The sequence below is a fragment of the Rhinolophus hipposideros genome (assembly GCF_964194185.1).
Source record: "Rhinolophus hipposideros genome assembly, chromosome: 9".
Classification (NCBI taxonomy): Eukaryota; Metazoa; Chordata; class Mammalia; order Chiroptera; family Rhinolophidae; genus Rhinolophus; species Rhinolophus hipposideros.
Genome location: NC_138055.1, coordinates 22,405,162 through 22,423,040, shown reverse-complemented (window position 1 = coordinate 22,423,040; position 17,879 = coordinate 22,405,162). Strand labels below are relative to the sequence as shown.

The window sequence follows — 17,879 nt, the reverse complement described above, 5'->3', positions numbered from 1 at the left end:
TTTCCAGGATTTACCTACTTCATTCAATATAGCTCTTGGTTAAAGAGGAAGGGATTAAGTTAAAAATAAAAGCATGCACACCATTTCTTAAGAACACTAATAAGAACTAAGTACCTTAAAAATCTACGCACATAAAACTACAACAGGTTGAATTTAGAGTTGTAGTGGCATTTCAATGTTCTTGTCCATTTTGACCAAATTCTTAATGCACATTATGTATGTGTACTAAGTCACTGCACATCCAAACATTTCAGCAAACACCCCATAGGAACTCAGTATTATGCTTGGTACTGAGCTTTTTCTTTTTTGTGATATAAAACCATGTAATCTCTAAAAGCCTGATATTTCATCTATGTAAATGTTGTGATACACGCATGGCTATGGTGAAGATTTAGAGAGCCAATGAATATAATAAAAGTCCTGAGCTCAATGTGTGCCTTCACTCAAATCATAAGTTTCTTAAAAATGTAGTTTCTTCCCTTTTTTTGTGTCCCTTTTTATAATTACAGTGGAAACTAGACACCTACAGCCCTGTAATCTTGAAGCCCACTGTCAAGGAGAAGACATAGAGAACAATGACTAGGCCTAAGGATGATGATGATATGGCCACGCTACTGCGACTAACAGCAGCTACACTTACTTAGTGTATATATACTATGACCACACAGCACTCCACGCTCACAGCTCATTAGTTAATCCCTGTAACACCCTCTGAAGTGACTAGGGCCATGATAGTTGATAGACATCTATGTGAGCACGGTGACCCTCTAAACCTCTTTTATTTATTTTTTTGATAAAAAGTTTCTTTTTTATTTACAAATATAAAGCCTGTAATTCCCCTTCTCCTTGACCGCATTTGTAGAGAGTACTGTAACTGTCCTATTATAAACCTCACTCTTGAGTGGTTGGGAAAGCACCCTCTTGGAGTTAATAATATTAATCAAGTAAAATGATGTGGGGTTGTGGGGTTGGGATGGTTAAGAGAAGTTCTGAGCAAAAGGAATTAACGGGTATGAACGCCCAGAGCAGGGAATTCGCATGGGGATGACAAAAGAACTGAAAGAAGTTGAGTTCGGGCAATGTGTATCCGAGGTTCTAAGCAACCTATAAATCCATATAGCAGGTAAAGGTGTGACTGGAGTGATAGGAAAAGAGGCGAACGGCCAGAGACGCCCACCTGTGAGCAGCAGCCTGTACTGGGGGATCCTCTGAACTGGCTTGAGCAGGTAGTGCTTGAGGGCCAGGTTAGCACAGCGTGGGCTCATCTGAAAGGACAAGAAGTCTCATGATGTAAAACACAGACGTTTTCCTAAGAAGCACGGGTCCCAGATTCAGGGACCCAGCAAGCCAAACTTGAAATAGCCAGCAGCTCTGGAAGGAGATTCATGGGGAGGCTCCCTCTATTTTAAGGGACAGCTGCGATGCTGAGAGTAAAACCATGGCCAATTCACACGTAGCTCACTCTCTTATGTAGGTACCGTGTTTCCCCAAAAATAAGACCTAGACAGACCATGAGCTCTAACGTGTCTTTTGGAGTAAAAATTAATATAAGACCCGGTCTTATATTAAGTTATATTATAAGATCCGGTATTATATTATATCCGGTAGTATATTATATTTATTATATTGTATTATATCCGGTCTTATATTAAAATGAGACCAAGTCATATTAATTTTTGCTCCAAAAGATACATTAGAGCTGATGGTCTGGCTAGGTCTTATTTTCAGGGAAACAGGGTAGGTTTCTCATATCACTGACTCTTTGGGAAAACTTGTTCACAGCCCTCTCACAGAGGGTCGCAGCTGCAGTCTACATTCTAAGCCAATTAGAGCCCATCCTACTCAGCAGCTGCCACTTAGAAGAGCATTTGCTAATGTATTCATAAACATAAACACCCCTCGACCAAGGAGGAAATGCATGGTCTTCAAAATAAGGTGGCAGAAATAGAACTACTGGGCATTAGATTCAAATAATAGGCACAGCCTATCAATACACTCGTAACAACAGGTAGTTCTGGGGAGAATTGCAGGAATTAAAGATAACCTGAAAAGCAGCTTTGCATCTGTTCTCTAATAAGCCTGCAGAATGCAACATTTTTTCTCAGGTGACTAGCTATAAGAGACAGTCCCCAAACCACAGTGTATATAGGAACATTTGATCTGGAACCATTTTGACTTGACCACAAGGATATTTGATTCTGCCTTTAAAGCTCTTTTTCTTCATATGCCCATTTCTGAACTTCACCCCATTCTCTATGACAGGAATTTACTGTGAGGTAGCATCAAAATAGCCAAAAGAAACTGTCCCTCATGCTAAGATGTCTTGCGCTTCTTGGCCAGCTCCAGGGTCTGGTACACAGAATAATTATGAAAATATAACGATAATACATGTTAAGAAAGCATCTAACTTTCCTGTCTTATGTTCTTTCACTGCCAAGGCAACAGAACTCCTTGGACACTAAAGAAAACCTGGGTCAATTATCCATGCAATAGCTACATATTTCACACTTCCTTTCTTAATAGCATGAAGACATCAGCAGAGTGGTAAAGAAGAAGAAAAAGAGACTACAAACAATTTAAAAGTTTAATTATTTGTCTACTGCGTAAATTAGAAATATGCAATATCTTAATATGCCTAAACTTTTCTAGATTTGTGTGACTGGAATTCACTCATATTTTTAGTTTCAAAACGGAAATAATCACTAAAATATATATTAACCCACATTTTACCAAAAAATTGGGGAGGGGACTTAAGTAAAATGTTAGTTAAAAACTAATTTTTTTAAAAGACGTGTTACGTCATTTTATCGTGACTCAAATCAGGCTTGTACCCTCATAGCTTTGAGTCAAAACACAAAGCTTTGGCAATAAACATGTTATTCATTTTTCTTAACTTTGACACTAAAACTTGTTATTTATTCATCTTAAGGGGAAGAAATTATATTTCCCATCTATGATTGTAGATTAGTTGTTAGAAAAATAAAAGGAAAGTTTGAGTTAAAAATAAGAAATGGCCCCTGGAGCAGTCAAATTCATAGAGACAGAAAGTGGGTGCCAGTGGCTGGGGGAGGCAGAGAATGGGAAGTTGTTCAATGGGTATAGCTTCAGTTTTGCATGGCGAAAACAGTTCTGGAGACTGGTTGCATAACAAAGTGAATGTATTTAATACTACTGCATGTACACTTAAAAATAGTGAGGATGCTTAAGTTTTATTTTATGTGTATTTTACCACAAATTAAAAAAAAGAGACCCATTATAATATTCCAATGTGTAACAGATTTTCAAAATGAAATCTTGTAGACACTGATTTCTCACTATTTAATTTGTTCAATTCCCACTTTGATTTTGAAGGGATTATATTTTAATATCTTTTTGTTTGCAAGGTTTATTTTCAATGACTACAAACTATTAAAAGTTTTAAAAGCAAACCACCCTCCCAAAAAGTTCAACATTAGATGGTAACAAAAATACCTCAAATTCTCTAACAACAGCAGCGAAACCTGGGTTTTTCTTGCACTGCTCATCCAGCAAAGCTATATTCTTATCAAATTCTTTGATGTATGTGGAATACATTTTCAGATACGGTCCCTTCTTTACAAAAATATCAGCAATTTTTTGTTGTTCCGTCCTAAGGATAGAGAAATGATATGCAAGAATATAAAAAGACAGTTATTAATGTATCCAAAATATATCTAATGAGCCGATTCACATATCCAAACCATCTTTTTTTCTCTTCTTGTGAGACATGGCTACATGCCCAAAATGCCTACTTTTCACCATTTCCATAACCACCATCACATCTTTCCTGGACTCTGCCAGAAAGATGGTCTCCCTCCTTCTACCATCTCATTCTTCTGTGCAGCCAGAAGAACGTGTATCAGATCAAACACCTTACCTGGGCTTACAAAGACCCACAGGTGATAGTGCTCCTACCTCTCTGACCCATTACACCCTTTACTCCCTCTTTCTCATTACTCTCCAAAGACACTGGCCTTGGTCATATTCTTTTGACATACAGAGTCCATTACCACTTTTGAAACTTTTACTTCCACATGCCTGGAAATATGGAACCCAGGGTGGCCCCTCCTTTTTGTTCAGGTATCAGTTTAAATGCTCTGCATTCTTAGAGAGGCTTTCTTAGCCATCCAATCTTCATTCACTAGCACGGCACTCTATTTTCTGTCTGTGCAGATCAGAAACTGCTTTGTATTGTGTATGTTTGTCTGGTGCTTCTCCCACTAACATGTCTGCTCCATGAGAGCAAGAGCCTTGTCTGTTTTGTGTGCTGTGATACTGCCTGCATGCTTAAAGTGCTGACTCGTACACAGTAGGTATCCAAAACCTAATTGAACGCAGAAATCAAAGATCTGATCAATTGTTGTTAAAAGCCAATGTAAACATAAATGTTACTTCAGAAAGTCTACTAAAACCAAAGAATGTATTAACTGAAAGACCACTGAGAGAAAACTATTTGAATAAATAGAAAATATATTTTCCAAGGATTAGAAAAAATTTGTTAGTATATAACAAGCATAACTTTTCCCATAATTGTTTTAACTGTCCCGTAAGTTAGTCTGTCTCTTAGGAATGCTTAATATTTTAACACAGAACATCTATAGATCTAAACTTGAGAAGACTTTTAGTACAAGCAAAAAATATATGTAAGTCTCCACTTGCTTGCGTAAATATGCATTTTTAAAGCCAATTCCGATTAATTTTTAAGATAACTTTTTATAAGAATGATGAAGTATGTACAGGAATTCTTTGTAAATATATTTTACTTCTATCATAACTTTAAAAACTACCTTTTAGTCATTCCTCAGTCCTTAACTCTGGATTATTTTATACTTAAACTGCAACTAAGTATTAATTGCTTATCTAGCATATTTTCCCAACAAGCAAAGGCACGCTATTTCCAAAACAAGCCGTGGATTATATAAAAAGAGAGCTTAGAGGGAAACAGTGATCATGAAAATATGTGATACTGTTTTGTCATTCAAAACTTTTTGGATTCCCCATGGACTTCAACAGTTAATTCAATCGCCTAGACCAAACTTTCTACATATTTCCAAAGCTGTCACCAAACTTTCTACTTACTTTTTACAGCCCAGTGGAAGCTGTTAATCTTTTGGTATGCTTTTCCTGTTCTGAAATCTACAGCATCTACAATGATGTCAGACACATGTAAATTTTCTAAACCAACCAACCAAATCATCAAATGATCTCAATGTAATGGCCTCTTTTCCAAAATGCAAAGAGAGTTTCACAACTTGAAGCTCCAGAAAAGATAGATCAAAAACATTTAAAATTTTTTCCAATGTGAAAATATCAACTAAACTCCCTCAATTTAAAAAATTTTGATTACCAAAAGTCACTTAAAAAGTTAAATAGGCTGATTATGGGCCCTTCTTGCATTGAAGGCAGCATTAGCAAAGAATTTTAATATTGATAGCACCGAACAGAGTGCTCAAAGATAGTGGATCTGAGCCATCTAAAACGATCAATCTATAGGTAAATGCTAAGAAAATTCAATACACTGAAACAACTCCATGTAAGGAATAACACCTCTCAGTTACACGCAGAGACCTTATGGCTTCATAGAAAATTGGAAACCCTGGGAAAGCTGAACAGTCCCTTTTTACCAGTTCAACATTCTTTCCTCCAGCTCCTTCAGGAGATCCCGGTTGAGCTCATACAGCTGAGGCAAGTAGTACAGGATCTGATTTAGGATCCGGTCCTCAATCACTGGTTTTCCAAGTTGCCTGGAAGCATGTGCTACGGCATCCCGGAAATCCTATTACAATCCAGAGGAGGAAAAATAACATGCATACACATATAAATTGATAAAAAGTTTTCCCTAGTCACCTTCTACCCTAAAACAATATAAATGGCAAAACTGTATTTCTCTTGTAGAATTACAAATTGAAAAGTACCCACTTCCTCCTATCCCACTTAGGAACACAGGAAATTGGGGGGGAAAAAAAAGTACCCGGGGTAGATATTTGTTTTTAAAACAGACTGTGTGATATTCTTCTTAAATCTTTTAGTGTGATCTCCAAACTTGGCAATTACCAAGGGGGAGTCTAGAAATTGTACTGCAACTCTAAATAGTCGCTAAAATTATTCCAATACTGCTATATGAAGACAATCCATTTATTTTAAAAGTCCCTGGGCCATCTTAACTAATTTTATTCTGGAAAAGTCCCTTTGTGCACTTTTTCAGTAATCATTTCCCAATAACTGGAGCATTCTAGGTGAGGTATGTGGAGGGTGGCACATTCTTGATTCCCAGAGAAAACTGGATCCCGCCCTCACTCCTGATTAACTGTTTCCTTGAGCTAGCCTCGTTTTCCTTATCTTTTTGTTTAATATTAAAAGTAAAGCCAAATAACAATGCGTTTCGCGTGTACCAAGTCATTTGAACAAAATGATTTTCCTGTAGAAAGGTTTTATTTTACTGCACAGTACTCATTCCTTGGTTAAAAGAAAACTGTCCAGAAAAGTATGTAAGAAGGAAACCTAAATATGGTTGAGGCAGAAAAATAAAGTTTCTGAAGAAAACCAGTGACATTCTCTTAACAATGATTGTTGTGTTATTTCTAGGTCTGTTTTTTTTTTTTTTCCTTCAGGGAGGGAAGGGCAATATGCCTAAGTAAAAACTGCTTTCTCTTCAGATTCCTTTTCAGCTAAGAATGGCCATATGAACCATCTAATTCTAACTACTGAGATAGAAATGAAAATTTCTGTGTGGAGCCTCAGGAATATCTTTTTAATAGGAACATTATTTTTTTAAACATTCTAAATTCTGTCATATTTAGGATTACAGATGATAGTTTGTTGAATTGTGAAGTACTTTGTCTAGGTATAAATTGTGTATTATCTAACAGATAACCTTTAGAGTTTAAAGTCTGGCCTTGTTGTCACTGCCACTGTATAGTTTTAGTGTACTGTATGCCATATTATATTTACATCCAAATTGAGTTTGTTTTTCTTTTTTAAAACAGGTTTGTATTTTTGGGGGGGAGGTGGTCACAAATTAATAGGTAAATAGTAAGCAATTTTTCTAGTATTGCTCAGTATTTATTTTTTCCTTTTGACCTCATTCACACATTTCTCTTTCTCATCTGTTAAATGGATTATAAGACTTTAGATATTGCACCTAAAGCTTTCTACAATGTGTTTGGTAAATAGAATCAACAAAACATTTGAACTCTGGACCTTAACTCTCCCCTCCTTCTATCCAACCTTCCCATTAATTCACCAGGATTTACCTTTTTTACAAACAAAACATTTTCTCTTCACATACTCTTTTTCAATGACTTTTTCCTAGAAGACTATCTAGAACATGTTTTCAGACAGGTCCACAACACCCTACCCTATCATTCCAAAGACTTGGAGAGGGTGCCGTAGGAGACTGGTATTAATCTAGATTGCACTATCCCCTGAGGGTAGGCCTCAAGATATAAGTAAAACAATAGTGGAATCTATTCCACAATCCTGAGGATTCAAAAACAAAAAAGGTTCCTTTATAGAAATGGTAAGTTTAATTAAAAGCTTAAAGTAATGCTTGGTAAAACAGACTCTACCAGGTTTTATCTTCCTTTACCTTTATGTCCAACTGCTTTTCCCTTCAGGGATTCACTTGGCAAATCAAATAAACAGGGGGAAAAAAGATTACTGATTCTCTCGAGCCCTTCAACACCTGCCTCCAGCATATACACATTAACTGTATTTCTTATGCTTCTTGTGAAAGACAAAAAGCTCATATATAATTTAAAAATACATGAAAGGATTCCTTTTCTAAGGTATGGCTATTTTTGACAAGTCAAATCCTCTTACATTCAACAAATGCTAACCTCCCCTGCCACATACACACAAAAAAACCTTTCACTTAGGCCTCAGTATTTGAGACTAACTTTATCTACCCAATAATCATATTAGCCAAAAACAAGCCATCCACTTACAGTAACCGAAGAACTACTTTTACAACTAATTACTGTAATATAAAATAAGAATTTGTAACTTGCATAAGCTCTAATCCAGAAAACTACACAAAACATCTCCAGAAACCAAATGGATAACAGCCAAATTCCACATCCCAACAGCTTGTTTCTATCAGCACTCACATTTACTAGGAGAAAATAGGGCTACTTAACACTTTGAAAGTCATAATAGATTTTCCATCATGCGGCACTATAGAATGTACTTATATATCACGAATAATTTCCTCAATTGTAAATGTATTCAAATCACAACAGTTAAACATCTTCATAGTATTTTTTTTTACCAGTTTAATGATTAATATAATTTAGACACAAGAGTTCCATGTTCAACACAGCAGTAAGTACTGGCCTTTCTTCTGGTAGAATAAATGACAAATCTGTTTGTCCCTTGGCAGCAGGTTGACTTTCATTTTCCAGTTGGAAGGTATTTCCTCAGTCACACCAGTGAAAGTAGACATTAAGCTGCTACGTAGCTTAAGAACTCTGTTTGACATAGTTTTTGCTAAACTCTGCATTCCATACGTCTGTCACCATTGCCAAAAAGGAAGCTTGTTTATTTAAGACACATTTTACAGGAACCAGCCAAATCCACACTGAGCTAACCTGTGGGATGGCCACCTCTAACCGAAGGCCCCTGTCGCACACCAGAGGCAACTCTGGATGAACCAATAGCCCATAATGTCTTTTTAAAAATTATGAGTAGTTATAGGAGGTGGAGTGCAGAATAAGAAATAGTCAATGAAATTGTGACAGCTGTATATGATGTCAGAGGGGTAGTAGAAGGGGGGAGGTAGGTTATCACTTTGTGAGGAGTGTAAATGTCTAACACATTGTTTTGTACACCTGAAACTAATAAAAATAAATAAATAAAATAAAAACTATCACTAGCAAGTCAGAGTAAAATAGAAATTCAGTAATTAAATAAACAAAAGAAGAATATTTAATAAAGACTATAGGGATTTAGAGAATTTATATCCAGCTACTTATTACGAATTATTCCTGAGACTCAGAAAGGTATTTATTCTTAACAAGCTACCAGGGCAATCACCAGTCTTCATGGTGCCTTTTTGAAAACAGAAAAGGGCACGGTGCCCCTTATTCCAGGCCAATCCAACTCACACCAAAGGCGCTACTCACAACTCATGGCCTTCAGAACCACACACGGCAGCCATGGCCCCAATCTCAATCCTTCACCTCGGGGCCACCATCCCTTGAAAAGAATGTGTAATGGTCCCAGGGCCAGGTGTTCACACAGGAATGACACACAGAATTTTAACTTCTCAGCTCTTCATGAACCTCAATCATTCCTAGACCTGGTGCCACTGAAATGCGGAAACATCTTTTTTTTTTTTAATTTAATAAAAGGATTATTACAACACATGTCTGGTTGTTTTTCTAAACGCTGACATCCGGGATAATTTGGGAAAGTGTGATGACACTTAAGAGCCAGAAGTAAAGCTATTTTGGGGCAGAAGAATCTAAATTCACTACCACCTCTTTGACTAAATCAGTGAGGACAAAAGATCGCAGGACTGGCACTTCAAAAATTAGATCTAGAATATACTTTTTCACACTGGGAAAGCTAGGTAATTAAAAGGGGTTAAAAGGGTTTGAGTGTGAAACTGTTAGGCATCAAAATGTACTGATGTCAAATACATACACTTCAGTCTACTAACGCAAATCCACCAGAGTCGCTATGCAAAACTGAACCACCTACACTCTAGCTTCTGGTCCCAGAAACCAAATGCTTGTTCAACTTGGCATTTTTAGAAATAGAAATGGGCTTCTGAATTATAAAGCATATAATCACATTGTTCTTAGTAATTCCCAGAAAACCACAAATTAAGAACCAGACCAAGTTTTAAAAAGTCAGTTCCTTTGAGGTATGAACACACTAGCTTTACCAGCTCTGATTACTTGGGTGAGACCTAAGCAAAATCAATGGAAACAAAATCAAGTACGAACATCTAAGGCAACGAAGCACAAAACAGATGGCCTTGTTCCTCGGTCCGGCTTTGTATCTGCAGTGCCAAAGAGAAGTAAGTGACTTAATTACCAGCTGTCCCGACTGGGCTTCCTGACCTTGGGGCGTTACTTAACCATTGCCTGACACAGTGAATTACAAAGACCAAAGGACACATGGAGAGATGGGGGCTCTGCAGGGCTCCCAGCCTTCATGAAGGACATTAAAAATCACTGCAGATTAAGCAAAAGCAAAGCAGCTGCTAAGGTCAAAGGGCTCTGATAAATATGCAGAAGTGAGTGTGAAACTATGAAGTTAAAGCAGACGGGAAAGTCCCCATTTTAACAATTGGACTTTGTTTTAAAATGAAAATATTTGTCCAGTGAAAGTATTTCTACTTCTCTATATGCTCAAACCTAGTGATATTGTGCATGATCATCAATGCAAAACTGTATAAAACATCACTGAAACCAACCCTTTATCTCGTCTCCAACTCCCTTAATAACAAGTAATCATCATAATATATCTTAAAGGACCAATACCTACCTTCATTTTCATCTTTAAAGATGAAAAACTAGAATTTCTCTGGTATCTTGGGCCAACGGAAAGAAATCTGAAAACAAACTTAATATACTGAAAGCAACACTATACCCTATCCAGCATGCTAGAGATCTCAAGAAACCAATTTTCATCAAGTCTGAACAATCCACTAAGCACAAGGGTTCAGACACAGCAGTGTTCACATCTGGCCTTGCCATTCAGTGGTGGTTTACTTTTGGCAGTTAGCTCCCTTTTGTCATTTAGAAAAATAGAAATAATATCTACTTGATAGGGGATTGATAGGATTGCTATAAGGATTAAAACAGGTAATTTATATAACATTGTTAGCATGTTGGAAAGCACATTAAAGATGCTCAATAAAATGGCATTTATTTAATGAAAGGTTAATTTACCTGATCACATGAACATCATTTAAAATCTGTAGGTCCCTGGAAGCTTGGGAAAAGAGAGCTCTGAAACAGAGGCCTATAAAGTGAAGGAAATACCAAACCAAAGTGAGGAAAACAAACACAGCAGCAAGACAAAGGTGCTCTCAGCAATGCACCTCATTCAGTGAAGGACAGTCCTCACAGGAAGGCAGCCCTCCAAAGTGAAGGTTTGGTAGCCATGTCAATAGACGCTTAAGGAGGATTCTTTACAACCAAAGAATAAATGATAAATGGTTCACAAGACTCAAAAGACAGAGAGTATTCAGTAGAACAGGGTGAAGTGATTTTAAGATCGGAAAGACTGGAGGCATCTATGAAGAAGTCTTTCATTCGTTTTATAATGCTTTAAAAATATATATATTCTATTTACTAATACACATCTGGAAATCCAAGAAGCTTTGCCTCTCACTCTATAGATTTTATTGAGAGCCTCTCAAATTTTCAAGGTAATGTATGCCCCAACCTAAAGAAATTAGTGGAACAAAGATGTTTAATTACTAGTACCACTTAACTACTATTTAACAAGTACATCTTTGTCCAAAAGACCTCAAAGTCTCTGATCATTTCCTTTCAAAATATTTTTTAAAATCATGCTATTTAGACATTTATGAAATAAATTTATGGAGCTGTTTACAGACCAATCAGAGGATAAATTAGATAACAAAAACAAAACCCCAAAATACTGTTTCATTTATACTTAATTATATTAGCTGTCTAAGGTATTTTATCTTTAAAATTTACATGTATATACAATATAATAGCAATCTCTGGATTGGACAACTTCTGCCACAAAAAGGAAAAACAAATATAAATAACTAGAGTTTTACCAAACCAAGTATTACTCATCAGTTTTCTATCATTCTTTCAACAGATATTTACTGTGATAACAAGAAACACACCAGATAAAAATCTCTGCCTTCATGGAGTTTACTTTCTAGTGGAAAAATAAACCTAGTAAAGTATATTTCATGAACAAAGACTATTTTGATTGATTTAATTGAAAGCTTACTTGATAACATCAAAAGTAAATAGTATTGATTAAAATCTATATAAATACATTCTGAATAACAGAGCACTTGATATTGAAGGCCCTTCACTTAGTCTAAAACCAATTTAGTGCTGACCATTTATTTTGCAGGATCTCATTTAATCATCACACCAACCTTATTTAATTATTATTATTATTCTCATTTTCCAGAAGAAAAAAATCAAGGCTTGGCTAATTTATCTAAGAGCACATAGTCTTAACCACTAACCAATTAGTCACATTCAGTCATTCAATAAACGTTTACTGAGGGCCTTCCAGTGAACAAGAACAATGGTAGTGCTGAAAATATATCTATCTTTATGTAGCTTACCCTATCTTTATGTAGCTTACATTTTAGTAGAGAAGACCAAAAATAAACAAGTAAATGAACAAATATCCAAATTATATTAAGTGCTAAGAAGAAAACAAACAAGGAGAGTTAAAGAGAAAAGGATGGTCAAAGAAGAGCTCTCGGAGGAGGCCACATTAAACCCAGACTGGAAGGATAAAGAAAGAACTAGCTATGATCAAAATGAAGGAAAAACGAACATTCCAGGAAACTGCAGTAGCAAGAGCTCTGAGCAGGAATAACCTGAGCACTAAACTAAGAACTGAAAGGTGGTGGGTATGGTCAGAACATGGTAAGTGAGTGAGCAAATACCACCTTCCTACAATGTCTCATCTCATTACCAGAGGCAAATCACAGAGTACCTTAGAGGCTGGGACCATAATTTACTGTCCAAAGTGGATCATTTTTGACAGCAAAAGGAGCTCTATTAAAAATATTCTGCCAAGACATAACCAGGACTGTCCAAAGCAGGCATGGACATACGGTCATCCTACTTACAGGCCTTGGTAAGTAGCTTGGACTTAATTCTTAATGCAATGGGAATCACTTAAAGAGTTTTAAGCAGGGGAGTGACATGCTCTAACATATATTTTAAGAACATCACTCTCAAATTTTTATAAGAAAAAAAATCATATAAGGAACGGATCGGAATGGGGGCAAGAATGGAAATAGGAAGCCCAGTTAGGAGGCTGGTGTGGTTGAGTAAGAGGTGACAGGTTGGTGGCAGTAAAGAAGAAGCAGAATGAGCAGTTTTGCTGGTGGGTTGGCTGGAGGAGTGAGAGGGAGGAATGAAGAATAAATTCTACTCTTCTGGTTTTTACAGCTATATGGATGGCACTACCATTTTGAAAAGGGAAAGACTGACTTTTAGGAATCTCCTTTCTCTTTGGACTCATTAGAGTATTGAGTTAGAGACAATGTGCACATTAGACATTTTTAAAAAGTCCAGGAACTCATAGCAGATACTATAGAGTATGTACCACAGAAACCATTATTGTAAAGTCTTGCCACCACCTCTGCAGGACCAATTTTTTCTCACAAACATCAGGCAGATGAATCCAAGCCCTCAATGGAGTACACTGGCTCTTCAACTGTGTGCCCTCCACCCAAGTCTGTTGCCTCCCAATGTAATAACTTAAATGATGAAATTCATTAGTTTAGATTTTAAAATTTTTGTCTATGAGCTATTTCACCTAGTTATTTATCAAATTCTAAACAAAGAAATGTTAGTAAACTACAATGATGTATTAACATTTTAAAATATGACTATCATATTGAACAGTGCAAATATTGAACATTTCTGTCACCACAGAAAGATCTATTAACGCTATTCTAGAGTCTCTAATATGGATAACTATTCATCGGAAATTATGTATAACTGAAACAATAGCTGCTCCCAAGCCACTTGGATAGCTGGTTGATTTCCAAAAAACACCCACTGGATTATCTGAAGTGTATTGTTTACATATTTTAAAGCAGACATAGTCTATCATGTAACACAGAATTTAATTTATTTAGATGCAATCAGATAGCAGCAGTGCTCAGAATTAAAATGATCCACGTGCTATCTTTTTGGGGTACTTTCGGTAGAGGAGTAAATATGAGCTTCAATAGTATGGTGGGGTGTTGGAATGAAGCAGGAGACTCTTTTGGCTTCACCCACGTTATCCTGGTACCAAGCCACTCCTAGTAATGGCTCATACCGGTTAATGCGCTATTGTTTAGAGTTGGGCTCTGCTGAGTTAACATTTGCACATACCAGACAGGATGTTAATATTAGGTTGGCAGATGATCTACTAGCACTCCTACATTAAAGGCTTAGGAGGTTTTGAGAACGTACAAGTCAAGGTGGGTTATAGATGATTCACTCTGTTTAAAAGCAGCTGGGAAGAGCCCAAGGCCATCTATCCAATTGGATCTGAGGTTATATGGGAAATACTTTGATCTGATTGTCCATTCTTACAGTGCTTATAATTTGTTCCAAAAATAAAGAGGTAAGAATAGGACATCTATTTTCAAATAATCAAATAAAGAAACTGGTCAAGCTTTTAATTGCTTCCCTACCTATTAGAATCAAAATTTCCTTCATTAAAATGAAAGTTCAGTACAAAAACAAAAACACATTAGAAAAAGTGAAAAGTCAACTGCCTGGTAATAATAGAATGAATGCTTCCCATTCACTGATGACCTAAAAGATGGAGAAGAAGGTAATGGAAAGGCAATTTGAGAATACTATATATCATGTGCAATACTAGGCTCCTTCACATACCATTCCACTGAATCCTCACAACCTGAGAGATGGGTAGTTTTATCCCCATTTTACGTATGAGGAAAAGCAAGGCCCAAAAGGTTAAACTACTTTCTACAATTCTGGTTAAGAAACAGAACCTACTAAGCCAAAGCTTCTCAATGTATGGTCCACAAATTATTATCCGTCTGTGAAGATATTGGTCAGAAAGAGAGTAAAAGACCAAAAACTTTTATGTCAATCTGACATGACCATGACATTTTTATTGTATTTTACATTGGTTCTGGCCCAGATAGATTGGAAATTTTAAAATGCAGTCCCTCACCACAGCGGTGTAAGAAGCACTACACTAGACTGAGCACTGCGAGGGCAGGGACCCGGTTCACAGCAGAACCCGCAACGCCTGTCCCATGCAAGGTTTGCTGACATAGTGCACGGAAGTTCAAACTCAGGTCTTTCTGACTCCATAGCACCTTTTGTCTCTGTTAACAATAGAGCTTCCCAACTAACTTGTAGATGATTAAAATTGCCTTGGAGAAGTCTTTCTGTTTAAGCATATCTATCATAAAATAATGTCAAATGCACACAATTTGCTCCTCCTAGAGATACGTTCTGAGTTTTCCAGTAGTTTAGCTTTTTCTTTTATCCCTATAATTGTTTATACAATAGAGAGGTTCAGGGCATAGCAGCAAATGTACATAGAATTTACTTTGAAAAGTGATTTATTTATCAAGCTTATTGTCATCTATTTGAAATGACAATACAGTTGAAACTCACAAATTTGGGTGATCAAATATTGTGCTATAGTCTTTAAAAATGAATTACAAGAGAGAACTTACCAATATAGTCAAGAGTTATGTGAGAAACTATTCACAGGAAAATAATTTCACAAAACAAATTAGCATTGTTAAGAATTACTTTAGAAAATGCTTCCAAAACTAGAGATTTTTCACACAGGAATTAGGCTTCCGTGTTTCTGTTACACCAAGTATAGAGCACAAAGGAATCATTTGATGAATATGAATCACCCTTAAGTGGAACCCAGTTTTAATGTTCAGATGATAATGATACTCTTTGCAGAGACATAAGTGGGTGTATATTTTGTGAACCTACCATTTCTTAGCAATTAAGTGAAGGATAACGTTAATAATTACACCATCTAAGTACATTTTCATTTCAATTTCTTTTTTCATTGTTTCCTCTACCTCACCCCTTCTTTTTGCTAAGTCTTAATATCTTGTACCAAAATACAACTGGAAAAGTAATGCTAAACACACATTAACTGCCAGTGTGTAAAGAAACTTGTAAAAACGTGCAGGTACAAAGAAGTGTATGAGAAAAATGAATATGCAGCCAGACATGTATCATAATTGTTTCCTAACAGGTTCGTTCTAGTTGGAAATTATAAAAATTGAAAATAGAACTATAAAAAGTTAGTTGTAAAAATGTCTATTTTAAGTGTCTCTCTGGGAGCTTATTCAAATAGAAAAGCAGAATTTAACACTGATCATGACATTCTTTATATTAGTGCAAAATTCTGCCGATAGATAGCAGACTTCTGCAAATGCCCAAGAAGAAATATTATCACTTTAAAAGCTCTTTATTATGAAGTTAGAAAGTTTGAAAACTTTGGAGATACAGATATAAAGGCTCTCTATTTTTCAGAAATCATCTGGATATACTACACGTATATGAGATACATAAATTTTAGAAAACTTCTATATTCACATATATGTGTGAATTTAAAAACATAACCATGTATTAGAAAGCACATACATATTTATCTATATATGTTAATTTAAATATGTTGAAAATTTTGAGGGATAGGGAAAGATGTAAAAAAGACAGTCTTAGATTTCAATAAAATATTAGCAGATACTTACAATATGCAAAAGTTTTAACACATCCACAAACCTGTAAAACACAGCAATGAAAAATGTTTTAAATGAGCCAATAAGGAAACAAACAGTCTTCTGAATTATAAACTAGATACCTACACTTTCTCTGAGCTCATGATCTCCTTGGCAATATAATGGACTTTACTTTTTATCCCAGTATCTTCATCCTGTGGATTAGAGCGCATTAAGAAAGCATGAACTCATCAAAGGATAATGAAGACCATCTTTGAGTTAGTCAGATGTAAATTCAAGCTCTGATACTTACAAGTTCCCGACTAGAACACATTTCATATTCTATAACATCTCAAATGACAAACGTGGAGAATTAGATACGGTCATTAAGCCACGACACAGGAGAAGCTGAGAGCAATCGGAAATCCTCACCCATCATCAGCGCGAGACTGATGGACTTCCCTGAGAAGCCCCAGAGCCTTGGGGAAGCACAGCTGCCAGGAGTTCAAAACTGCAAAGTCACATTCTGCAAGGGAAATGACCCCTACAGATATCACCTGAACATGAGTGTTTGGGGTACACACAAGTAATGTGAGATTAGTGAATATCCAACAGAAATGTGTAAGAGAACTTCATCCTAAGTAAAGCCACTCAAAGTCAGACAAGTGCAGTCTGAAAAGGGCTCTTTTTCACAGTGTCCACCAAACACATTCCCAACATTGCAGCCACAGGCTCCCTTCAATTTACTTAAAATTCCTTTTAGAAATATGCTCTTATAGTCAAGGCAGTTTTATTCTAAAGAGTCAAAATGAAATTCTTTAAATATGTACTGCTCTGTGTGCAAATTAAATACTCTAATGGAGAAAAAAAAGTACACTTCTGGAAAAAAAAAAGGTGATTAGGAATGAGCACTCAATATTTAGGGATTGAGATCGCTGTAGTTGTTTTCACTTAAAAACTGATAGAGCTGGCTTTGACTCTAGGGCATTAGCAAAAAGGAGAAGTTTCTCTCCATTTCTACTCTGGTGAGAGATCTGCACACTATTCCACAGTGAAGGGCAAAAGAAAGTAAATAAGGAACAAGCAATTATAACATTTTAGATATTACATCTTAAGTGAAAATTATGAGTGTTGCCATTAAAAGGAAAATATGCTGAAGCTTCTCTTGAAGAAATGTCAGATCTTGTTTTAGAAAGAGAGGCCCCTTCGCATTCATGCCGACACTGGCAATACCAGGACGCAGAGTGCAGCTGAACACGGCAATGTCACAATAAGGATAAAAAGTGACCGTGACAGTCCAGTAGTCAGTCACTAATGAAATGACAGGAAAAAAATCATGGTAGTGATTTCTCATCATTTAAAAACACACACGGTAGCGAAGTAGTCTTCTGTGCTAAATTGAAATCCTGTATTATCCTAGCATGTCCGTTTACTTGAGCGTCACTGTGAT

General features: G+C 36.3%; 1 protein-coding gene across 1 annotated transcript in view; it reads right to left on the bottom strand.

Annotated features, from left to right (window-relative positions):
- The window catches only part of FGD6 (FYVE, RhoGEF and PH domain containing 6), a 95,220-nt gene that overhangs the window by 36,372 nt on the left and 40,969 nt on the right, over positions 1–17,879 (bottom strand). The window contains exons 4-8 of the mRNA XM_081058919.1: positions 16,577–16,644; positions 16,463–16,493; positions 5,643–5,794; positions 3,472–3,628; positions 1,178–1,265 (exon numbers count right to left, since the gene is read on the bottom strand). Of these exons, the coding sequence (XP_080915045.1) occupies positions 1,178–1,265; positions 3,472–3,628; positions 5,643–5,794; positions 16,463–16,493; positions 16,577–16,644 (496 nt within the window). The remainder of the gene's footprint in view (positions 1–1,177; positions 1,266–3,471; positions 3,629–5,642; positions 5,795–16,462; positions 16,494–16,576; positions 16,645–17,879) is intronic.